Source organism: Neopsephotus bourkii, unplaced genomic scaffold, assembly GCF_033783945.1.
Source record: "Neopsephotus bourkii isolate Nb327-2 ecotype Australia unplaced genomic scaffold, CSIRO-AGI_Nbou_v1 NB_234, whole genome shotgun sequence".
NCBI lineage: Eukaryota > Metazoa > Chordata > Aves > Psittaciformes > Psittacidae > Neopsephotus > Neopsephotus bourkii.
In genome coordinates, this window is record NW_026900744.1 from 14,103,171 (window position 1) to 14,128,624 (window position 25,454).

A 25,454-nucleotide genomic window follows, 5' to 3' on the forward strand; every position below is an offset into this window, starting at 1 on the left:
AGAGCAGCCCTGTAACCAAAAAAAGGCAGTAGCCGATTGGAGAGGCCTGAGCATGGCTCTCAAAGCCCCGGCGGAGGCAGGCTCCATGGCAGGACTGTAGCAGGGGACCATGCACGGCAGCAGCTGGCACCGGCAGCTCTCCTGCAGCCTTTCTGCAGGAAGCAATGGGTGTCCGGGGGACGGGCTGTGCTCAGAGCCAGGCTTCAGTGGCGAAGTTCAGCTCCTGGAGTATGAGGCACCATGGGGTGGTTTGTCACCAAGCTCTCCTGGTCCCAGGGTCCCTCCTGGACACCCTGTGGTCAGAGGTCAGGCTGGCCATGGTGCAACACGATTACAGGGGCCAGCACAGTGGCAGGACAAGCGTGTGCAGCAGCTGCTCAGTTTTCATTGTCTGTGCCCCCTTGCACATCACCTCCAGGACACAGCTGTCTGTGAGCTCCTGGGCTGGACATCCATAACCCAGGGCCTCATGGGCACTGCGATGTCTCCACGGTGGTATGTTCATTTTCAGCAGCAGAAGGGGTAAGACCCACCCATTAGGATGCAGCATTTGCTCTAGGTCTGCACCAGACTTTATGAGCATCTTCCTGGGATGCAGGGAAACAAGCATGCAAACATGCCTGGCTCGGCTCCACATCTGCATGCTCCCCTTGTATGTCCTGCATGGGGGCAGCCAAGATGCAGGCAGAGGGGAACAAGCTCGCTCCCGCTCAGATGGAAAATCTCTGAATGAGCACAACTTGGCTGAAACCCTGAGGCAAAGACCTGTAAATCTGCTCACTGTGACGCTGCCAGCATCCTGTGGAGCACTGGATCCAGGTGGAAAGTCCCCTTGCAGGCGGGAGGGGAGGAAGCTGTCTGCAGAAAGATGCTGAATTTGTTACTTGCATCGCTCCAGGAATGCAGTGAATGAACTCACAAAGCCCAGGGCAGGAATCAAGTGTGCTTCAGCCCTGACCTTGCCTGACTCTCTTCCAGGCTGAAGATGAGGTGGGGACAAGCCCTCAGCCCCAGAGCCTGTCTGAATTTACTGTGTGTCTTTTAACAGCTTTCCCACTCCCAAGAGCCTGCAGGGATGAATTGTGATCAGAGGCAGAGTCTTTCACTACGTTTCAAAGATGGCAGAGCAGAGCAAACTCCTATTCAGTCCTTAGGAAGGGAAAGAAGCATGGCAGGGCCACAGGGTACACCAGCCTCCTGCCTCATGGAGGGCAGCAAAGACCAAATGCATTCTTGACGGTTCGTACCCTGAGATTGGGGATCAGAGCAGAGCCCATCACTGTTGGCTCTTGCAAGCTCTCCTAGAACAGTACTGACTACAAAGCACATTTACAGGGGAAAAAACCCCAACCAACAAACACATGCTTGCCAGCTAGAGAGGACTGTCATGCCAGGGCTTGCCTTTCTGCAGCAATCTCTCTTCTCTCCCTCTAACACTGCTGCCAATGCTTATTTTAAGTTGAAGTGTTTTTGAGCCTGCACTCTCTTGATGGATGAAGAAATCCATCCTCCCAGTCAGAATCTGCTAGGAGCTCACACCCCTCCCATACCACTACTCCGCACACCACCACCACGTGCCCACGCCATCATCTGAGCAGGTTAAGTGCCCCCTCCTCCTCCACGGCCCCACCTCAGCAGTGAAAAGTGTCTCCACCGTGACGCAGACTGACCATCCAAAAGGCTTCTCAAGGTCTGGCTTGTGTAACGCTCACACCGAGAGCCAGAGCCCGCAGCACAGCTGGCACGGGCTCCAAATTTCCATTTCAAAGTAGATTTCAGCATGTATTTTGCTTTACGACGCTGCAGTAGTGTCCCGGTTACAGGCCGCCTTCCACAGCAGGAATGCCGGGTTTGGAACTGTGTTGGTCATGCTTTGCTTTTTTATCACAGTTTCAACACAGCTGTTACGGACAGTACGCTGCCTTCATGTTACAGCGTCAACAGCCGAGATCACAGGGAGCTGCTACTGACAAGCTGGTAAAATGATGAATAGAAAACACCAAAACAAACAAATTCCGAAGTTAACTAAAGAAATCCATTGTCAGGAAGTATTGTAGGAATGGTTGCATTTTTCTTTTGTTTTTAAAAGACTTCCCTGACCAGCTCCCAGCTACTTTTAAGCCTGTAAAATAGTAAGCATGGTAGTAAGTCTGGAGGCCAACACGCTCCATCCATGTGAGCATGAAGCACAGCCTCCTCCAAGAATCTGAGCTGAACTTGTGACATATCTGCTTCCACATCTGCAAGGCAAAAAAGTGAAGGATGGGTATGTCAGGGACACACAGCTAAGGAAAATATCCAAACATATGTGCCAAAACTGGCTATGGACTGGAAATGCATGCAGTGGAAATGACCTGCTCCAGGTGGGTGAGCACTTCCAGATGCCAGGCTCTGCACCATGGAGTTAACGTGCCCAAACCCCAGCCTACCTTTCACTGCAACTCCCATCAGAATCCTTCCCCTAAAATCCCAAGGGCTCTTTAGGAGATGGGAGCAGGGAGTGGAAGGGGCACTGAAAACAGGACACTGCCCCATCTGTATGAATCTTTCCTTATTTTTCCAAGGGTCTAGAGTAGGAGGGTGAATAATCAAAGGCAATTCCTGCAGCAAAAGCACATCAGCATTTGAATGTGAATGCAGAAGAGAGGTTGGTCCAGGAGAGGTTTAGTGACAGCAGCCAGCTTAAGAGAGTGACTGATGGCTCAGGCTTGGATGTATCAGTGGTGGGGCCTACCGTTCACTGCACTTCCCAAGAGCTGGCATTCTTTGTTTGGTTGCTAAAGGTGTCTTCCGAAGTTTCCTCCTAAGCTGGTACAAACACAAGCCAGTGAAATACAAGGGAGCAAAGTCTGCTACTGCACACTGAAAAATGGCATCCATATTAAAGGACATGCAAGGGATCCTTCAAAGTCAGAGCAGCCCAGGATATTCTCTCTACTTGCCTGGACTCATTCCCAGAGCAATCTCTGGAGCTGCTCCAAGAAAGCTTTCAAGTTGTTGGAAAGTGCAAGGCTGGCACCCCCAAGTGGTTACTCTGAGCTCTTCGTGCAGCCTGAACAGCTTCTCTCAAGTCTCAGTAGCTCATCTACCGATAACCAGTGCATCATTGCCTGCAAGCAGGGGCTTTGGAGCTCCTCACACCAAGGCAGAGCATGACCCTCTACTGCAGCCTCAGCTCCAAATCCCACTGCAGAGCGGATGAAGGCAGTTTGGACACATATTTTCAAAGTGATCTCTTTCAGATTTCGTCTTGCCACAGGAAGGAATCCCTACGAGACCTCACAGAGCAGAATCAAGTGTTACAAAACCTTCCTGCAGTCAGCAATATTTCTTACATATATAGGGTTAATCCTACAGATTGATGGAGGCAACATAGAACTGGCAGTCTTTGGTGCAGCCCTGCACTGTTGCATCAGCCTGGAGATTTCCAGCTACCAAGCTTGGTGCCCTTCCTAAGCAGTATATCCCTTGGGCATGGATGTTCCCTCTTTCTATGGACAGAAAATCATGACCAGCAAGGTAGGACACACTTACAACATCTGTTAAGTTTCACAGCTACTCACAGCCACAAAGTAAATCTTATCACTCCTGAGCAGCAAATGAGCCCCAAAACACTGATCCCTGCTTTGTTTATCTAGTAATGATCAAATGTGGACATGAAGAAGTACTTACGCATCAGTGGGTTCGGTTGCTAACCCCCAGGGATTTCACTCTGCCACATGCCAGAGTCATGCCCCTGATCAGCAGGACGCATGAGCCACCACAGACAAAAGGCTCATTCAGAGCCCTGGCATTGCATCTGCTGCTGCATTCAAGAGGAGGAGGGAGGGAATCACAATCTGAAGTGCTAGAAATGTTTAAACTGCACAGGAGGGGAATCAAATTATGAGTGGCTCTTGCCCTGTACAACGTACCAGCACTGGCAGCACAGGGATGGGCTGCAGTTAAGCAAACACTCGTGAGCAGAACACAACTCTAGGATGTGAAGGAGGTGCAGAGAGGCGTGCGCACCAGCCAGATGGCACCCTGAGCAAGGGTCTTAGCAGCTATTTCAGAAGAGACAAAAAGCAGATGTTTCACAAAAGCTCATTTTCCAGGTTTATTAAGTAAAGTTAACTGAATTGTTTTCATTTTGTGGGGATTCCTTTCTGTCTAACCCCGTGGGTTAGCAGAGTTGCACAGAATCACGGTTGGACTGTGATAACCCAAATACAACTTTGGCTCATCTCACCGCTGACACATATGGAATGACTTGGGGGTTACTACATGCTGTGTCTGCTTGAGGCAGGTACATGTACAGATCAGCACAAGTTGCAAATGATAGTTTACATCCTTTCAAAACAGAGCAGGGCATTCAACAAACGCACTGCAATGAGAAGACATATGAAAAAGAAATTATACAGACTTGCAAATACGTAAGAAGTTCAAGAGATGCAAGAAACCTCAAACACAATAAATGTCAAGGGGGGAAAAACCCACTTAATTTCAGACACAATGTGTTCAAATGAAAACCCAGCTGTAATTTAAATTCCCTTCAAAATGGGAAACATACAGTAATGCAATTAAAGAGAAACCAGGTCTTGTCCTGGGAGAGATGTGTCCAAAACTACTGATGCACAAACAGGTTCAGAGTTCTAAGCAAAATGTCCCTGGGCATTGGTGTACTTGACTCTTGGAGCCAGAGCAAAGCAATTCATTACACTTGCTGGACTGCTGGGCCTACTGCTGGGTCTTGGTGGTATAACAGCACGTAGGATTCCAGATGTCAGAGAGAAGGCAGCACACAAACTGCTGGTTACTGGAAGAAATGCCACAGGCCAGATCTCCCAGGGATTGACTAGAGTAAGGACACCTATTTCTGGTAGCCTGGCCGCCACTGCACACAACGTTAGTGTGATGTTCTGCAGGGTTCTTCAGTTCTTAGCTCACTCCCTTCTCAGCCTGAGTTGTTTCTGTATTGTGCATGAGCACAACTGGCTGTGCAAAATGATCCAAAAAATATAAGGGACAGGACCAAAGAAAACCGGCTGAACCTGGGGCTGGCTTTCAGCTCCTATTTCCAAATATCAGTTAAAGGTTGGAAATATATCTACAGAAGAAATGATATAAATGAAATAAAAAATGGCACCGTCCACAAAATTAAAAAAGAAAAAAAAAAAGAATCTTACAACACAGCCTCATAAAAATGGCTTTGCAACGAGAGCTCAGTCACAAAATGAAGGGTTCTAGCTCTTCGTACATTGGAAGAGGAAACAAAGCTAAAAAGTACTACTCCACATTCTCTTAATAAGTTAAACTTACTTTCCCTCCCCCTGTCTACAAAAGGGGTAGAAGCAAAGGGGAAAAGAGGCTACCAAAAATAATAATAAAAAAAAATTAAAATAATAATAAAAAAAAAAACAAAGAAAAAAAGAAAGGAGAGAGAAGGAGAGCGCGCGCGAGAGAGAGAGCAGTCTGTGGTCAGAGGCTCAGAGCAGGGCTGAGTTCCTTTTAAGGGTCTAAAAGATGCAAAACAGTTCCTCAAAAGTTCCCTCTCTTCAACAGTTAGTTCAATGCTGTAGCCATAGAAACTCAAGTATATATCGGAGGAGAGATATTTTCAGGCAGATCCACCGTCATCCGGAGAGCTGCTCAGTGTGTGTTAATCCTCAATGATTATGGGTTCATCATTCATGGGCTGGCGTAGCTGTACTGCCTGGATGGGCCGGAGGATAATAGGCTTGTAAGGGCGTCTGGCGGCTCGCTTGGCTTCAGAGGAGGAAAGCAGCTTGCGGATTTTCCTGCAGACAGTAAAGGAAGAAAGGAACCGATTACAGAGACTGGATGCTAACTATTGTAGCTTTCTCAGCTCCCCCAAGGGAACCAGGCCTGCACACGCAGTGGCTGGTTGCTAACGGCATGGGCTAAGGCTGTTATTTCAGTAATGAATTCCCTGGAGAACTTTTGTTTTCTGGTTTATAAACCCACCAATAAGGATGAAATGGCATTCTCTGTTCCAGAATCCTTCCCCTGCAGAGCAGAAAGCATTCTGGTCCAGCCTCATAGGACCAGGGGCTACTGCTGTAAATACAGCACATGAAATGGTTACAATAGCCAGCTTCCATACCACTTATTCTGAAGCACAGTCAGCTGCAGGCAGCTTTGTGGGAATTTATAAAGCCAAATTACAACCAAACCACTTCTGGTGATGTTGGTCACATCCCCACCTGCTTGTCCATGCCTCACAGGGCTCTCTGACATTCCCCAGTCCCAAGCAGATGCACACAGCTGCCTCTTCAAGAAAGTCCTGTCACAGCACAAGCAAGCAACATTTTGGTCTCCTACGGAGCTGTGCCTCAAGGCTGAGCTGCTGCAAGGGAGCTCCATGATGGCCACTAACCAGCAAACCAACAGTGGTACCTTTCCTCCCCACTGGGAAACACTAACAGGGTTTCTCCTGCTCTTATTTCTCCCACACTGCAGGTGCCCAACCCAGAAACAGGGTAATATTCATGCCTTGCATTTGTTAGGAGTTTTCCTGTATGTTACAAGACCAGCAACAATTCTTATCAGATAAAGGAAGCAGTTTTCCATATGGAGAGAAAGTAAAAGTGAGGAAGAATGTAGGGGGACACGCTGAAGTTTTAAAATTAGCAAAATAAAGGTTGAAAGCAACAATACAGAATGATTGCTTCATTTTGTCAATACCAGCCTTAGAGTTAAATGAAGTATTAAAAACCCCAAATAAACCACCCATCAAAAAAACCCCACCAAACACAAAAAAAGCCCACAAAACCAAACCCCAGCAACAGTGAAAAATGTACTCTGTAATTAGATATACTCTGTAATTAAAATTTCCAAAGGATGTTGTGGTGGTAAAAGGCATAAAAAGATTAGAAAGGAAAGTAATAAATATTCACAATAGTCCACCAGTACCCACTATACAAAGCCTTCAGTTCAGGACCTGGGGCAACAAGGAGGGTGTGATAAGGCAGCACTGCCCATCCTTACAGGCTCCTACCCTAATGATGTTTTTGACTTATTGTGAGAGACATTATACTCCACTAGAGTAAGGGCAGCCACATGGCTTTACAGACCACAACTCAATTAGCCATCTATCCCCCAAAGGCAGCTTTAAGATTTTTGGGCAGCCAACATTGCTGGGGCCAAGAAACCCCTTTTTTGGGGTGAGCTGTTTTTTGTTTGGTTGTTTTTTGTTGTTTCGTTTGTTGTTTGTTGTTTGGGTTGTTTTTAAATGGAAGAGATACAATGTTACTGAGCTGAATTCTATCACTGTCCTGACTGTCCTCTGTGATGTACTCTAGGTTACCCTGCTCTTGCAGGGGGGGTTGGACCAGATTATCTCTTGAGGTCCCTTCCAACCCTTGGGATTCTGTGATTCTGTGACTTCCACATTTGAGAAGTGCTGGTTGCAGGAGAAATTGGTCAAAATACTTCCCTCCTCTCCCCCCTTAAAATTTACCCTTATCACACCAGCACTGACAAATCAGCAACTTCAGAAGATTTTGCATCAGCTCTGGACAGCTTTGGTCACCTCTTCACTTACTTGTTTTGCCCACTGAGCAGAACAAGCCTGCTAGGTAGCGCACGCACAGACACGGTCTTTTGCTTGCCCAGTGTTCCCATTTTACCAGTGCCTTTTAAAGTTGAAAGGCCACAGAGTGTGGGAGAGAACAGAGTGGAAAGAAACAGGGTGGTAGGGAGAAAACAAAGACGTGATGATTTTTTCAAGACTCGTTTCGCTGAAATCGATCTAACTTTTGCCAGTGGAGCTTCTTACAGTATCTGCATGTGATCAATGAAGACACGCTGCCATCAGCAACACGTCTCGGAGCAGCTCTAGATTCTGATCAGGTCACTCACTGCCTCCACTTGCATAAATTATAAATGCCAGGTTTCTTACTGTGAGTCTTGAATTCAAAACCTTACCCCTTTCAACTGACCAACTTTTCAAACTGCTCCCCCTCAAGGCTATCCACTTTCCCAGCACCATTCTCAACAGTGCTACACAAAAAGTGGAGGGGTGCATGTGTGTAAAACTGTACGAAAGCCTGCTTTCTGTGACTGAAAACACAGCCTGACCTCAGCTGGAGGATGATATGCAGATACTGCTGCTAGATTGATTGCTATGGAGCTAACACAAAGCTCAAATTGTTTCAGAGCTCACAAACAAGTCTTACATTCTTCACACTGGAATGTAGCAGATGGTTCAGGGAAAAGTTAGAGGTGAAATGCTCGACAGAAAACCCGTGCCGATTACAATGCTACATCACTCAGGCTTCCCTGCTTTTCAACAGGCTGCCAAACATCTCCTTTCAGCACTCATCATGCCGCTAAGCAGCAAGGCTGTCAGACAAAGAAGCCTGTTCTCTTTTTCTTTCTTAAATGGAAGAGATAAGGTCTTACTGAGCTGATGTCTATCAGTACGCTATGATTTCTGGGTTAGAGATATGCTGGTTGCTGTGGAACTGATCTTCCCTGCCTCCATCAGTGGTTCTGTATGAGCAGACAATTCTGTGCCTTCACAACAAACTGTTCTCACAACCAACATCAATCACGTTTGATGAATATTCTCACTGTTCTGTACAAATCAAAGGGCAGGGCCTTGTAGCAGTACTGAGATATTACTACTATGGACTTGCAGTATTTCTTGTGTGTTGGGCGATAAACATGTCAAGAAGTGTTTTGTAGATGCAGGATTACAAATAAGCCTTGAGCATCTAAGGACTGATCTACATCCACAATGGCACATGCATTTGCTAGAGCTGCAGGTCTGTAACAGGATCCCAGAACCTCTTTACCAGAGCAAGAAGACAACAGGAATAAGGAAACTGCTTCCCCTGAAAATTAAATACTTCTGTCACTTTTGTCTCATTATATATGAAATCCTGCTGCTTACTTTCACAGCATCTCACAGAAACAGAATAGGAGAAGGGAAAATGTAAGTAAAGATATGAACTCATGTGAAATGCACAGTTGCATTAAAGGTGTACATAGGAAAAGTCTGACAAGGAAATCAATTTCATGTTTCTTATGTGTTCTAGCAGGGGTGGAGGTGTTCCTGCACTGAAATAATCATCCAATAGATAGTGGTTAGGAACTTGAACATGATCCGTCTCAGATTGCTTCTGAAGCCCACCTTTGATACTAGGCCCACGGAACAGTCACTTGACACTTGAAATATCTTGAGGCTGAGGAGGAGTTTGGGGATGTCATGACTGACTATGCACTTCATGCTGAACATACGAAGATTCAAAATAGTGACCAATTTACTACTAGCAGAAGAGATGAAGTACTCAAAATTCCTGAGCCCCTTGGCCACTTGTCAGGGCTCAGACACCCAGTAATTGCCATGTCCATCTCTGCTAGTTACTGGAGGGATGGGTAAGTGCTTCTCTATCTGTTGGGGGACTGATACTGATTCTTGATAACTCCAGGCTTCAGATACAGACAAAAGCCAGAGAGCATCTCTGCTTGCAGGGAAGGCTGAAAGGCAGGATTGGCTTTGCTCTGACCTTCTTCAAGGTTACCAGGAGAGAGGCATCAAGTTCTTGGGAGGAAACCACACAAGGATGTCTCTACTTTTTTCATCATACCGAGAAGCAGTCCTCCCTTCCTAGGAATAACACAGTACTGGGACCACAGACACAAAAGCTCTGGCCACAAAGCTTCTACCATGCTGCCAGCAGCCTGTAAACAGAGTTTGCAGTGAAACTCATGCAAGGAAGGTTTCTTTCACTATTTCTATCCTCTGTACAGACTAACAAGAAAGACTAGCAGAAGCAGTACCACCAAAGGAGGAAGACAGAAACTGCAGAGAAGGCTAAATCTCACCACTACTGGTGGCAAATATAAGCCACCAGTGAAATGAGGCAACTCAGCCAATGGAAACCCTCTGTGTCACTTGTAGGTTTCAGCACTCAGACACACGAGGAGATGTTCTGAGAGGTAATACAAGAGACTTCAGGGTGCAAGAGTGTATGCAGAGCTCTGTAAAGGAGGCTATACTCCTCTGCATCACCTGTGTACCAGAAGGCCCTATCTTATTACTGAGACACTGCAGTGGGACCTCCAAAGGCAGTCGTGGGCCTGAACCAGGTGAACTTCCCACCTCTATCTTCCTCCCCTTATTGACCATTTCTTACAGGAACTGCTCTGGAGGAAGAATAATCTGCTTTCTCTGGAATGCAAGTTCATAATTAGGTATATCACAGTCTTCATCCACCTCAACACTGCAGTGGTCTCTGCATTCAATTTGTAGCAATAGTTCTGCTGAAGAGATCCTTGTCCGACCACAATTATCACCTGCAGCACCCCCCAGGAACACAAACCAGAAGACCTCCCCTTAAGCCCATTGAAAGACCCAGTTTTCTACCTGGTTTCTTCAGTGGCCATGTAAAAAACATCATCTGGTGCATCAATCCAGTTCATCCTCCTCCTTTTCACTGGAGGCATGGAGCCACCACGAATTAATCGGACTTTTGTTGGGTATGATTTCCCATTGAGCAGCAAGTTTCGGCTTGGTCCCTAACGTGATACATAAAAAAGTATAGTTATGGACTGCAACAAACCTGCAGCAGTAGTACGTGAAAAGCACTCAAAGGAAAAGAGAAGGGAAATTTTCGTATCACTTGTTGAGAGCTTACGGTAAAAATTTCCCCTCTTGCCCATGACTGAACACAGAATTGACATAAAAGCAACTGTCCACAAGCAGTACAAGTTAAGCACCTTCAATATAAAATAGGACAGCAATATTCCAGCGACAGGACAAATAATAAATGAAAGGCATTACCAATAATCTGTTGCTTGTGTCTGAAAGATGACATCAAGGTTGAAAGATTGAGCGTAAGACTTAGATTTCAACTACTACCATAAATCTAGTGCAAGTCTATTGATTTCAGAGAAGGATATCTAGCTACACAGCAAACCAAATACAAAAATCAGAATTTACAGTTATTCTGGGGTACCAAACTTACCCATATCCTTTTTGTTCTAGGGAGGTTAATATTTAATGAGGATAGTACATAATTAAACATGTTGAGAACAAAGCTTAGTAGCTTTCATCGTAAAATCCTTTTAGCATTTAACACCACAGATTTACCATATATAACACACTGGCGTGGCAAATCAACACAGGTACAATTTTCCAGACCCACAGAAGCCCCCTTCCACTCAACTGGATAAACACGAGCTGTTATTAAGAGAGGTGCAGATGAAAGGGAGCAAAGTTTTAAGCTTCTCATATGCAGCTGTCCTTGATCATCTGAAGTCCAGTTCTGCTGCCCCTCTTCCTGCTGATTAGCACATTGAGAAATCCCACTGAAATCAGCAACACTGGACAGTCAGAAAAGATGCAAAATAAGGGCCCAGAAAATTCAATTAAAGCTGGTCAGAAAATGTCCCAGTAGGAATTTAATTCTTGTGTTTCATAAGGTTAGACCATCTCCCCAGATGCACTAAGGCTTCTCCTTCTGCCCATGAAATGGGAAACTGAGCATGTGCATGAGGGATGTCTGGCCTGGGAGAGCCACCTCAAAATGAAAGGTGGGGACATGATGTATTCATGTCCCTAAGTGTTGGGTTATGGCGCAAAAGCACAACCAAATTTTATCACTTTGACTTGAAAAGGGAAGATTTCAGTCTGCCAACCAAGGAAAAAAGCCAGCAAAACCCTGCATCTCAATTTTATCTGAGGAGAAACCAAAAAAAGTAAGACAGATTACTTTTTTCTTTTTGACCAGCCTTAATCCACTGTGCTACCAAGATCCACTTCCTGTCAAAAATCAGGGCTTTAGAACTGAACAAACAGAATCCCACTTTTTAAAATCCTTAGCTCTTTAAAGCTGTTGTCTACAGGTGCAACAACAATTCAATTTCTTAGTTGCCCGGCTCCATGTTATTCAAGACAACTTTGGCACGACAGCAGACCACTGAAATACTTCAAGAAGTGCTTCTGTACCTGAGATATATTAAGGAAAATATTTTAAATAAAAAGCTTTTCTGTTGGTTTGTTTGTGTTTTGGTGATTTGGGTTTTTGTTTGTTTGGGTTTGGGATTTTTTACCCCTTCCGGATTTCTCCAAGAAAATCCCTTCGTTAGTGTTGGCAAAGGACGTTTTCTCCACATCTGCTACATACACAGGAGAACAACTCTGGAAAAAGTTCTTGGAAATACCTAGAAGGGGCACTCCTATGATTCCAGGTTGCCTTTTTTCTACCTGCACAGAGCAATCTGTTTCAAATGGTACATCCGGAAACAGGAACCTTTGATTTTCTGTTCAGTAGCACACTTCATCAAGCAACCAGAAATCAAAACAGTTCAGAGGTTTGACCCTAAAACACTTAAAATGTGTTAAGTCATCACAGATTTCTCCCAGGACACTGAGTTGGTTTATTCAGCAGACACAAACAAGTAGCCAGTCTCCTCAATGACAAGAAATGAAGCTGAATTAATGGAGGAATATAATTTACCACTTCGGATCAGATGTTCAAGCAACAAACCAAATGAATGCTTCATTATTACAACAGACTAGCATGCTCAAGTTATAGCCTACTCTCATGATACTGCACACTATCCAAGATTATTAGACTTAAAAATGCTTGTGATCACCACTCAGTGACCATTGTCATACCTGCTGCTGACTGACCCATGTCAGTGACTCTACTGACGCTTATACACTGTGGCAATTCACCTAATGAGGTAAGCTCCACTTTACCAACATCAGGAGATCATTTACTTGGGGGGAAAAATTATGCTTGAAGGTCTCTCCCGTAAGCCTCCCACAAGCCATGTATAAGGGGGGAAAGTGATGCACAGCCTTTGCCCTGGCTCCTTCACACCAAGGTGAATTTCATGAGAAAGCATTTTGCCAGAGACGCATCAATCAGACTGGCTATTTGCTTCTGTCCTTTGATTAAACTCAGCATAATGGATGAAAGGCTAGGAATAATTTTTACTCAAATAAAATGCAAGCATTCTCAGCAGACAACTTCCACACCAACTTCCTAAAAAAAGTAAAAAAGAAAAAAGAAACTGTTTTCCAAACAAACCCTTCCGTCATTTCAACCTTCCTCCTTCAGGGAAACACATTCCACCTAGAAACACATCCCAGAACTTTGCTATAAACAGCCACTCCATTTCTGTATGAGCAGAAACAAATGTTCCATTCAAAACAGAATCTCATTTATATATAGATAGACAGATTTGAGGTTTAAATTGCATTTTAACCAATTGGATGTTTCATATGCCAGAAAATTGTATTTTTTTTAAATTTGAAGTTTTCAATAAATTAGGTAAAATGACCAGCTGCAAACAGCAAAGATGGAAGTGAAAGACTACGGTTTAATGGGGTGTTCTATCTAGCACAGGTTAATAATCCTTCTTTTCCCTGTTTTGGTTAAATGAACATTCTCTTACCATTTGTCTGGTTTGTCCGTGGTTAGGCAGACCTAACAAACAGGAAAGAGAATAGAGCTGGTAAGACCATTGCTTTTCCAAGACAGAAAAAAGTACAAAATCAAAACACACGCAGCTATAATTGCAACTGTGTTGTTTTGCTTAATCAGGAGTTGTCTACCAAACTAACTTCTCCCCTCCTAGAAAGGTAACTGCGAAAAGAGCTTCCTTAACAACATGGTTTGAAGAGCAGAGGCCCCAAGTTAAAAACACATTCCATTTGCCCAGTCTTTTCTCTGTTTGCTCACACCTTTCTTCAAACTGCCACTAAAAGTAAACCTCCTCTTTCAGATCTGAGGTTTTCCTCAAGTATTGGGAAAAATCTGGCATTCTGTTTTAGTTTTGGAGGAATTTGCCGACATCAAGAAAAAGAAAATGGAAGATATTATACACTGTCAAGACAGAAACAAATGGAATCTTTCCTAACATCCTCGGATCCCCAAGGGAACTCTTCAGCTCAGGTGTTAGCTACTAGCTATTAGCAAACAGACTGTATCTGTTGAAACTGCCACAAGTAAATACTTGCACAGGCGTAGCTCCATCAGTCACAAAGCTCTGTGACTCCAGCTACCACACAAAGCCCTTCCCCAGTAACACACAAACAGCACTGTAAAGCACTGAGCACAATGTCTTGATTCTACTAGCTTACTTGCTGTACTATCAGACACCCTATCATGCTGTCACAACCTGTGTACTGAACTGTACTTTACACATATAAGACCTTGTAGGACACACAAAGGTCCTGGTATGTAAGAGAATGACATGTTGCTATAAGGCAGCAGAGTATGACACAGAATGATTGGAGACTTAATGAACCTTTTTAGGTCTAGTTAGGTTTAGTTGTCTGAGATGCACGTTTCCAGAAAACACCATTTCATTAGCATCAGTGCACCAGACCACCTTTTTCAGCCCGTTCTGGCTCAGAACCAAAATGTCAGGATACCACGTCCAACAGGTACTACAGGACAGGCATCAGCAAATGCTGTTGCTGGCTGCAGAAGTTATCAGTACAAATCCTGCTTTTACACTTATAGCAAGCTTCCCAGCCTGACTTCTGACACTTTGCATTTCTAGCGAGTTAAACCGTGATGAAAGAGCAAAGCTTTTTAAAGAATCCAGCAAAAATGGACTTTCACAGCTCACGGCCCATACTCCCAACAGATTCCTTTGACATTCTCCTTGATAAACCAAACACAACGTACTCACAGCAACTATGCCAGGAAACCCATGGCACAGCAATGTAGCAGGAGGGAGAAAGGCAGAATGGGGCACATTTCCTGAGCATTAAGTATTACAACACCACAATAAAATCAACAGCTTATATCAAGTATATTTTCCATTCTATGTTGCTACTTCAAACATGAAGACACATAGTTCCAATTTTTTGCCGCATTTTTGTTCCTGAGTATCCACAGAGATGAAGAAAGAGTTGCCAGAAAGATTTCCATCAAATCTGCAGAACAGATGTACCAGACACCAAGTGAGAAGACCAGTAACAACCTCTGGATGTTGACAAAGGCAATGCAGGCGCCAGATAATAATTCCTTTTTTACATGGGAGCAGCAACTGCATCCAAAACACAGCTGTGAGAGGCCGTTTGAGATGGATGGACAAAGAGCTCCACAGATGTTGGGAAACAGCACAGCCAGCAGGATGCAACCTCAATCTGCTGGCTTCAGAGCCGAGCTCTAACACTTGTTTCTTCCTCCCCCCTTCATAACAGAAAGATAACAGTTTCTTCCTTTACAGGAGCTCTGAGAGATGTAAATCAGTTGAGGCTAGCCCCTGGACTGAAGCCACACATTTCATTTTAACCATGCTCCAGATCAGCTCTTTGCTTGTACTAAGAACCTTCTTGATCACAGAACAGACTTGCCTACAGGAGCAGCTGTTATGTGGCTGCTGCGATGACTATTGCTGGATACTCCCCGTGACAACTCTTTGCTCCAGTACAATAAGACACAAAACAAAGTTACAATTTCATTACAATTTGTATGCTTGCTCTTACAGTAATAGGTATCAATTAGCATATTAATCTTAGCTATCTGTTAATTTTCCCTTCAGTCACACTTTGATGACTGGAGTTTGAAAGAATGAAACCAGACACTAGAAAGAATAGCTTCAGTTTGCAATAAAAACCAAAAATACTCAATCCCCCTAAAAGCATATGCAGCTGAAGCACTGCTATTAAATGAACAACTTTTACCCACAATGGTCACCAAAGAGATGCAGAGAGACAGCATAACATCTGTAATGCATTGCAGAACATCTGTGAAGTCAACAGGATGCATCTGTACCGTAAACACTGGATTCTTGCCCATAAGTTTTTGGTGGCTTCTGTGTGAGAAATGAGGTCTGCGAGACAGGCACCTCTAAGAACTAAATCAACCCTGTGTCTCTGGGTAAGCAGTGGTGTAGACACATAACTTGCCATATAAAACTTAGTCCTCCCTGAGATGCTTGTTCCATTTTCACAGATCAAGGTTTGAGAGACACTTCTCACACATACGCATCCACAAGCAGGTTAAAAATGTAAGACAGCTTATGAATATAAATCAGAAGCAAAATACAACAGGATTCTGGCAGCTCCTCTCCAGGGGAAAAAATCCCCCAAAACTAAACAACAAACCAAAACCACAAACCTGTCTTTATTTTATGGAGGGATGTTTAAAGAAGCCACAGGGTAGAAAGCATGACTATTCCTCACAATGGTATCTAACGTCTAACTGCCTGAATTGGACCTTAGATATCACTGATATGAATTAACACAGCTCCAACACATCAGAAAAAACACCAATCTCCAACTGCGACAAAAAAGTGAAAAAAGAAAAAAAGGGAAAAAAAACAGGAGGTATTTTCAAGATCAACCAAACCTTTAAAACCACACGGTATGAAAGTCTACAATGACGAATCTCAGCAGGTCTTCCACTCTTTGCAGTCAAAGAAATTGGAATGCACTCTGAAAACTCAAGATGACATGATTTTTTTGATAGCACTGAAAAAAAAAAACCCCAAAGACCTACAAAATATCCTGCCACTCAATTCCACCTGCCAGTCTCCTCTATACACTGAAATAAAGAGGAAGTCCCAGAGGATAAAATGAAGACAAGGTAAATCGAAGGTATATCAGCAGATAAGCATAAGCGTCCTTTGCCACAGATGAATTCTACATTGTTACTGAAACGGCAATAAAACACCTGATCACAGTACAGAGATAAACCGACAACCACAGAGCATGCCTCCACTCCCCACAGCTTAGTGACAAAGACCTCAGAACTGTTCTTCAAGCGTAAGCACAATTACAGAGATCTTGGCTCAAAACCAGTCACAGCAGGTTACTATGCCCTAACAATCCTTTCATTCTTGAAGTATCAAAGCTGCAGATGAATATATTTTCATCCAAAGAAACATAGGTGGGGAAGGACTCTCACAAACAGCAAAAGAAGACTGTAACTACTGTTACTTTGCAGCTTTATCTTTTGAGGATGTGGGAAATATCTCCCAGTCACCCAACCTGTTTCTTTTCCAACAATTGCCTACCATTTGAACCTTTGTTGAAAAAACAAAACAAAAATAAAATGAGAGAATACCTGAACTTCCACCAGCAACTTGAGCACCACCCCAAGAGTGTGAGGAGGGAATAGCTGGCATTCAACAACATACAGTGGAGCATGGGAATTTATTGGTCCCACTGGAAGCCTGAGAGTAGACATGTATACTTTCTGCCAATCCAGTCCCACCCCCCGCGAGTCCAGCAAGAGGACATCAGCACCTGAATGGCAGCATTCAGAAATTAATTCCCACCACACAAACTCAGCCTGCTTTTTTAACCAGCTCTGCACAATACACAACTGTGATTCTGAGAAGCAGGACAGCCTAAACCCTCAGCAGTGTGCCCACTGCACACTTGAGTGCAGGGACATTTCCATGAAATTACTACAGCAGGTGCCAAGAAGCTGCAGAACAGGCACCAGCCATGGACACTTTTCTACTTGGATAGAACTCTCCCAGTGATTTTCCTCCCCTGGACATACACACCATTCCCTGTATGTTTTCAGATCATGTCATAGTTTGGCACAGGAAGTCTGTACACAGCTGACCCCTAGTACCAAACACAAAGAGTAGCCCAGCTTTCAGCCACTGGACATTACTTGCAGTGGTTAATTTTGTATTTACTCAAACTTACTGACTCCAATCTTCGGTATATCCACCAGCATACACAAAAATATGGGTCCTTCGTGTTAACATAATTCTTCCTTGTATTTTTTTTAACCAATTGGGACATTAAGCAGTTAGTCACAGATGGCATTTTGGTTTTAACTTCTGTTTATCAAAGAGAAGCATCATGCAGAACATGCAATATGCAGTAACATTCATAAGCACATCTTCAGTCACAATGAACTCAGAAAATTTAACACACACTTTCACAACCAGCAAGTTTACTATACTAAAATACACTGCTTTCAAAACTCCATACACTCTTCATATGCATTTTCCTTTTCCAAAAGTAATCCTCCTCCTGGGATTCCATCCTTCCCAGTAGTAACAAGAACATCAACAGTACCACATTTGTGAGCAAGCTAGAAAAAAATATAAAAATTCATGCATGAATGAGGCTTGAAGAACAAGGACTTCACTTCCAAGTTACCGGTTCACTTGAAGCAGTCTCTGCATGTTGACATATACACACAGTTTTTGCAAGCTTGTAAAAATGCTTTAGCACCCCTCACTTTCTTAAACTGCCAAGAGTGTGTTACTGCTGTGAGCAGACTGAGAGTACACCTTCTGATGATCAAAGTCTATAAACTTTTAGGAATTCAAGTGCAACAAGCAGAACAGAGCATAAGCTGTACCAAACACCACCTAGACTAACATTTTCTTAAAAATCTGTTGTACATAAAAACAATGTTAAAACTGCAATTTACTTACCTAAGTAAGTTCCTACCAAGATTGGCAAAGGAAAAGGAAAAAAAGATTTAAGGTTAAAAAAAGGAAAGATTCACACAGTTCAGAATACAGTAGCCCAGCCCCATGCAACAAATACAGAAACAGAGTGGTCTGGTTGTAATGAAACACGTAAGTGATCACAGTTGTCTGTGAGACAGATAAACCCAAGACAACATTAAACAGACAGCAACACCAGAAGAGAGATACCACAAAGAAGAGCTTTAATTTTGCATAAGTAACTAGTGACTTGTTACCCACCTCCTTCCATAACCCCTGCACATTAACCTGGTTGGATGTGGACAATCCTTCCTGAAATGCCTGGTCTAACAATTCACATTAATTTCCTTCACAGTACCTCTCAGATGATGTGTTTGCTCATGCAAAGCTGTACCTTTTGCTAAGAGTACTTTAAGGACCCTATTAATACTTTCTGGGCAGTGACATCCAAGTATGATGAGTCAGTAGCTACCCTTGGACAAGTGCGCTGAGAATGGAGAGCTGCTATCTATCTTGGTGTTGAGGGATGGGGAGGGAAAGGACGGGGAGTCAGCATGTGGCTGCATGGTTCTGAGTTACTGCCTGGGCTTAAACCACGACACCTACCCGCATCCCTAGAAGAGCATCACGGTATATTCTGTCTCACTGTAACACACTATGGTTAAAAAACAGAGGCAACAAAACCATGCACCTCACTGCTTTAGCATCTGCTGATCCAAACTATACAAACTAGAAAGCACTGAATTATTCACTGTTCTTAGAATTGGGAGTACTACACATCATATATACATATGATATGTATCACACATGTAAATTCCACCTAATGACAAATTCTGGCTTTGTACTATCCAGGACATTTGCAATTCTGCTCTTGAATTGTTATACATTCATTTCCTCTCATAATAATTACACTTGCTTTCCACCACGGCCTTGGGATATGCACTCTCCTCTTTCTCAATCAACATCTGCATCTTACTCCATGCCATTCTGCATAAATTAAATGGTTTTCACTAGCTGATCTATAGAGCACAATGCCCATTTGCCGATTTTCTTCCCAGATCTTTCTCCATAACATCCAAATAAATTAAACACAGTATCATAGCTAAGCTAAGGCAAGTGGAGAAGTTTCACTTAACATTTCGATACAAAATCCTAAGTAAAACTCTCAAAAATAATCTGTCCTTTTGATATATAATCTAAAGTGAGGAAGTTGCCCAGACACACAGTTCTTGGGGTCTCCAAGGAGCATTTCAAGCAACTTGTCATTCCCAGTTGTGCTGCTGCTGGCTAGAAAAAGTCATTCCTTTAAGATGCACTAAATATCTTAACACTAGTCAGCATTACTCTGGTCTGGGTTTCAATAGCTAAAGCCAGGACTTCTCCCCAATACTCTGTGTATCACATTATTCATCAAAGGACCAATACCCCTTGCAGTTTACAGTCATTACTGGATGGGCAGATTTCCTTTGGCTGGTTATCCTCAACTTTGGAAGAGCAGTAAGGGCCACGGCTGATAAAGGCAGAATTTTAATGCAACTTATGCATACACAGAAGTCCAAATTATCTGCAAGGTCTACATCAGCCAGAATAAAAGCTTTGATGTAAGTCTGGTCACCTACATAGCTGATACTAGAGAACTTCCCTATATTCCCACCTCAACAGCTGCTTTGTTCAAGAGCAGTATTTCTACCTTCATGCTCCTATTTTGATAATTAAACTAATGCCATGCTAGGGTGATGAATGCTTCCAGTTCCAGGAGTTCATTCCCATTTCCCCAAAAGGAGGTGAGAAACAGTGAACCAGAACATGTTAAATTAGACTGACATTCCACTTTGGTTTAGAAATCCCCAGTAGCAGAAGCAAGGTATTCCAACAGTTAATTAACCTCACTCAAAAAACTTGCAGCTTGTTTCCAGCCAAAATTTTTCTCCTGTACCTTCTGGCTACTGCAGTTCATTATTCCATTCCCACCCAGACTTAAAAGCCCTCTATTATTATGCTTGTGCTGCTCCTGTCAGCAGAGACAAACATCTACAACTTCCACTTTGATAGAAGCATTATACAGTGTGTTTTCCAGTCCCTTCATCGTTTTCATGGTTCTTCTATAAACCCTCTCCAATTTTCAGCATTTGATTCACTACTATTTTATCAGTGCAACTTTGTTGCTGGAAAAAGCCTTCCCTTTATTTCAGCTACTCATTCATGTTCTCTCTCTGTGCCAATTTTACAGTGCATGTGATGACCCTAAATACCAGATTTGATTAGATGAAAACTAACACAGTATCAAAGATAAGGGAAAAAATTAAGAATCTAACAATGCTCTCTCCCTTCCCCCTGTAGGATTTGCATAGACAAGTATCACATAGACCCCCCCCCATACTGAATAGCTGCAAGGGAAAAAGTAAACAGGGTCCAGAACACAGAACACCCTCTCTATCTCCCTAGAGGAAGTTTCACGGCAAAGATTGGCAGTCAAGCTCCAGACTATTAATGATAAAGCAATGAACTAATAACTTTTAACATTTCACTGTACTTGGCAGCTTATGAGACTCCATGTACTTTCCATGCTCCAAAAAATGGGATTCTGCAGCAATTTGTCCATGCCAACCTAATGCTGAAGGAGCTGGGAGGGGCACTGTATGCCTAATGATGCTTCCAATGTGATTTAAAGAAGCAGAAACAAAGCTTAAACAAGTGCACCATTCCTGTAAAATAGAGTGGAGGTAGTGAGGAGAGATGAGATTAAGAGTATTGTCCTGTTCTTGGAATTCAAGCACCAGTCAAAACTCTAGATGCTTGGCCAGACAAACCATATTCGTGCTTGAAAAATAGTGACTACCATAAGCAGGTAGTCACTAGGCGCTGTGGAAATTCAGAGAGCTACTCCACATCTACATCTCTCATTACTGGACAAAGCTTCTGAGAAAGACAAACTAACCAAGGCAGCAGGATTTTCTCATTCTTCCCAAGTTCAGGTTTTTTAGCATTAAAAGGGATGAGTCAGAAAAAGAACAGTTAAAGATGCTTAGCTGGAGTTACAGTAGCAAGAGAAAAAAAGAAACAAACAGAAAATTCCAAAGGAAAAATCTGAGGTACTCTTTTAAGTTCAGCAGTTTCCAGTATTGCCTAATCAGTTTAGTTCTGGCCACAGCCCAGAACTAAAAAACTAACCAGTCTCCTTTTCCTCTTTGATCTCTCATCGTCAGAGTTCAACCCGACCAACCTGCATCCACCTACAGAACAGGTGTTCTTCATGTCAAACCCCTCCACCCTCAGTCATTGTTTAGGCACATTTAGGAACAGTGTTTCCATTTACACAGGGGCATTCATCAAGGCACTTCACTGATTAACTGTTCCGAAGGCTGAATTCCAACCACTGACCACCCATCACCCTAAATACTAAGAGGTGTAGACTCAGAGGAAGATCTTTCAGCAGAGTTGCCCGAAGGAACGCCCAAAAACCTATGTGAACAGTTCAGTTCTCAGCAATGTTAATCAGCCTAATTCTAAGCAAAGGCAGCAGGTGCCACAGGAATTTAAATGCTTAGAAACCTGACCAATATACACATAATAAGCATGGATCCTAATGTTTTACCCTAAACAAAAATATAAGCTGTTACTTGGCTCATTTCCTGCAAAACAATCTCGATTTTATATTGCTTTACACACTGGCCATCAGGAAATAATTACAAACTCATCACATAGAATCAGCTTAGCACCCAGCTGTAATTTACAGTACATGTACTTCTGCAGGGAATTTGGAAGCAACAGCCCAGAACCAAAAAGCTTTTGTCACCAGCAAAGAGACTTTAGCTAAAGTCCACCGTAACAGCTGTCCGCTGTCACGTGTCAGACTTTGACATGGTGACTGTAAGATACCTTCCAGGTGCCACCAACACAGCATATCCACCTGTAGAAGAGAAACCCCGGGATAATTCATGTAACATTGCAGTAGGTTAACAACCCTTGAAAACTGTTTCAACATAGATGGACAAAGTGTCTTATGGTACCCAAATTTCTGCAGAAAGAGTATTTTCAATCTCTCCATGCAGTTGTCTTAACACCACCTTTTATTTGCAGTACACTCCTACAGTGACCTAAACCAGCTGGTATGTGCCACTGTGTGTCATTAAGGGGAGAGGAAAACCATAAAAACAATGAAGAAACCTCCCTCCCCCAATTTCATCTATATAGGAGCTATGTAAATAATAGATGGGTTTATTTCAGTCCTTTTGTGCTAGTTCACTGGCTCCCAAATTCTGGTCACAAGGCCTCATCACTCTTGCTGCAATTCACCCTGTCTTCACAATGGTTTCAGCCTGTACTTCTCTCCCTTCCCACCAGTAGCTCCCCCAAGCCAGTAGGCCTGTATGACTCCATCCAGAGTGAAGGAGAAGTCTCAGCACCATGTTCCCGGGCCTGGCACAGCGCAGGAAACCAGCGTTAGCCATGCCCAAAGCCAGCAAAGGTTACTAGCTGACCTACAAGGCAACTGGGTGTCAGTGCTAAGTGGGCACTGGCACAGAAACTGACACCAGGCCAGAAACAGATCCACCAAACTTCCACCATGTGTTTGCTTGTGCTCAGCAGACCTTGATCCAAGCTCTTTAAACCCCATTTCCTTGCAGGTGGTTCATTTCCCTCTCCTGTCTCGGCAAAGCTTCCAGCAACCAAGGGTCCGAAAACATTCCAGTGTCAAAACTGCTGTGTGGCAAATGTTTTCCATTCATAAATAAATATCAACCAACAAGTTTAAGTTGAAATGCTCTCACATATATCCAGTTAACACTCACTATCCAGCAGGTAAACAGATTCTGGAACTGAATCATACTCCACAACCTAGCATTTATAGGAACAAATACTACACCAAGTATTTCAGTGGCTGGCTGAGCACAGACCAAGCAGATAAAGCAGCAGGCATGCGGATGAGAACCGTTGCCTGCACAACGGCATACATGTTTCAGAGAAACACATTCTGAGGAGCCTGAACAGGTACTTCACCAAAATGTTTGCCTTGCAAGCTGTGCCAGCAGCACTTATGACTAAAATGCACCTAATCAAATATGTATACCAGCAGACAGACATTTTAAAACACTAAACCAAGAATGCTCCATTTCCAGTAAGCAAATAATCTCAGGTCATCACATCTAGTGCTCTATACAGAGAACACCTTCCTGAGGGAAGAATCAGTTCTACTTTCCACTTCCGGGCCACAACTTCTCAGAGCTTCAGGAGTGTGTCATCTGCTGAGTGACTCAGCAGTACCCCTGTTGATGAGGACATTCAGCAGTGAGCAACAGACATGCCCATAAGCAGGTAGTCACTAGGAGCTGTGGAAATTCAGAGAGCTATTCCACGTCTACATCCCTCATTATTGGACAAAGCTTCTGAGAAAGCCAAACCAAGGAAGGCAGCAGGATTTTCTTACTCTTCCCAAAATATTAAAGTTAAAAAGCACATGAAAAACTCAGCAACACAGTATCAAGATATAAATTACCAAAGAAAGCAAGACAGTAGAAGGATCACTGTCCTCATTGTTACTGTATTCTCCACATGCACTCATATATGCATGCATGTAAATACCAACAACAGTTATCCACTGTCTCAGCCATTAAACACAAAGCTTAACATCAGGGCATGCAGTGTCAGCCATTTCGTGGTAACACGTAAGCTGAAGTTTTTGTGTGTGCCTGTCTCACAATAACATCTGTGTACCCCAACTGTTCAAAATGGGTCTGTTCTACTGAATTTGGCTAAGTAACATCATAGGTACGTTTCCTGCATTATCACAAACTAAAGCTTCTGAGGTCTATTCAGTAGTCACAACACATTATTTTGAACCTGTGGAGATTTTGAAAACTATGTTACTGTAAGTAGAGAATGTGCAGACAGTATCTCACCAGTAACTGTCCACTCACACTGGAAAACAGGGAGGCTTAAACCTGGGACTCGATGGGAATAGTCTTCTATTTCTTTTGGTCGAAGTGAATTTGAAGTAGTTCAGGGCACATGAACTTTGATTTCTTAAAAGTCAAATAGTGAAACACCTAATTTCAAACCAACCATCACAGCTTTCAGCAGTTTCACAAAACTGCTAGAAAACTTTCTGTCAACTTGAGGAATTAGTAACCAATTCCGACCACAGCACTTCACATCTTCAGTACGGTTGTACGATTTGTTGTCTGCATGTGAAAAGCCTGGAAGGTGAGCAGCATAACCATGGGTGGAAATTGTTATCTAGAAACACTTAGACATCGACACAGAAGGAGCACACAGACTCATTAGCCACAAAGCACAAACAAGCCAGCAGATGAAACTAAAAATCACTCTCCTAGCATAAGCTGAGCGCAGCTTCAAGGTCTTACCCCTGCTAGGCATCAACAGGCGCTTCTTCATGTTGCCTGATAGAGCACAAGTGAACAGAAAAGAGAAAAACATCACATCAACAACCTGAACAGCAGCAGTTTAAAAAGTTCTTAATGTTAAAACACAAACAGTAAGATATCAAATGTCTGTAACTATATTTCAGATAAGCTATTTATAAAGTTAGAATTAAAGGTAAAAAAAGACTCTCTCTCTCTCCTTGCTCAGTCACGATTAAACCAACTGTTTCTTCCCCTGTTAAGGAGAACTACCCTCCATGTTCTCACTTCTGTTATGACCATTTAACAGTCCCTTTTATCCTCATTTGAGAAAAAGACTGAACTTTTTCTTCCCTGACACTCAGGCAAGAGCAACTCTACAGAACTGAGCCCTGGAGTTCATGCCAGGAACATCCTGCATCTATCTCTTACTTCAAACACCTTCCCCTTGCCTTTTAATCTTGAGGAGATGAAGCCCAAACTCCACTGCACAAAGGCGCTCAGTAACAGGGCCAACAAAAGTGAATGCTTGGGTTCTGCACAAGGCAGGGGCAGGTTTATGCCATACCAGATCTGGCACATCTGCATCTCTCAGCTAAGCAGCAGCATCTGGTAGCTTTGCTGATAACCAAGTGATCCACATGTTACAGAGCCACCTGGGAAACGAGCAGCTACTACCTACAGGTTAAAAAG

General features: G+C 43.3%; 1 protein-coding gene across 3 annotated transcripts in view; it reads right to left on the reverse strand.

Moving 5' to 3' along the window:
- Positions 1-4,086: 4,086 nt before the first annotated feature.
- Positions 4,087-25,454, reverse strand: part of MTA1 (metastasis associated 1) — an 81,163-nt gene continuing 59,795 nt past the window's right edge. Inside the window, exons 17-20 of one of the 3 annotated variants that reach the window (XM_061345412.1) lie at positions 24,765-24,800; positions 13,417-13,448; positions 10,376-10,527; positions 4,087-5,780 (exon numbers count right to left, since the gene is read on the reverse strand). In XM_061345412.1, coding sequence (XP_061201396.1) covers positions 5,642-5,780; positions 10,376-10,527; positions 13,417-13,448; positions 24,765-24,800 — 359 coding nt within the window. In that variant the 3' untranslated portion in view covers positions 4,087-5,641. The remainder of the gene's footprint in view (positions 5,781-10,375; positions 10,528-13,416; positions 13,449-24,764; positions 24,801-25,454) is intronic. The other 2 variants (XM_061345414.1, XM_061345415.1) reach the window with 2 other exon arrangements.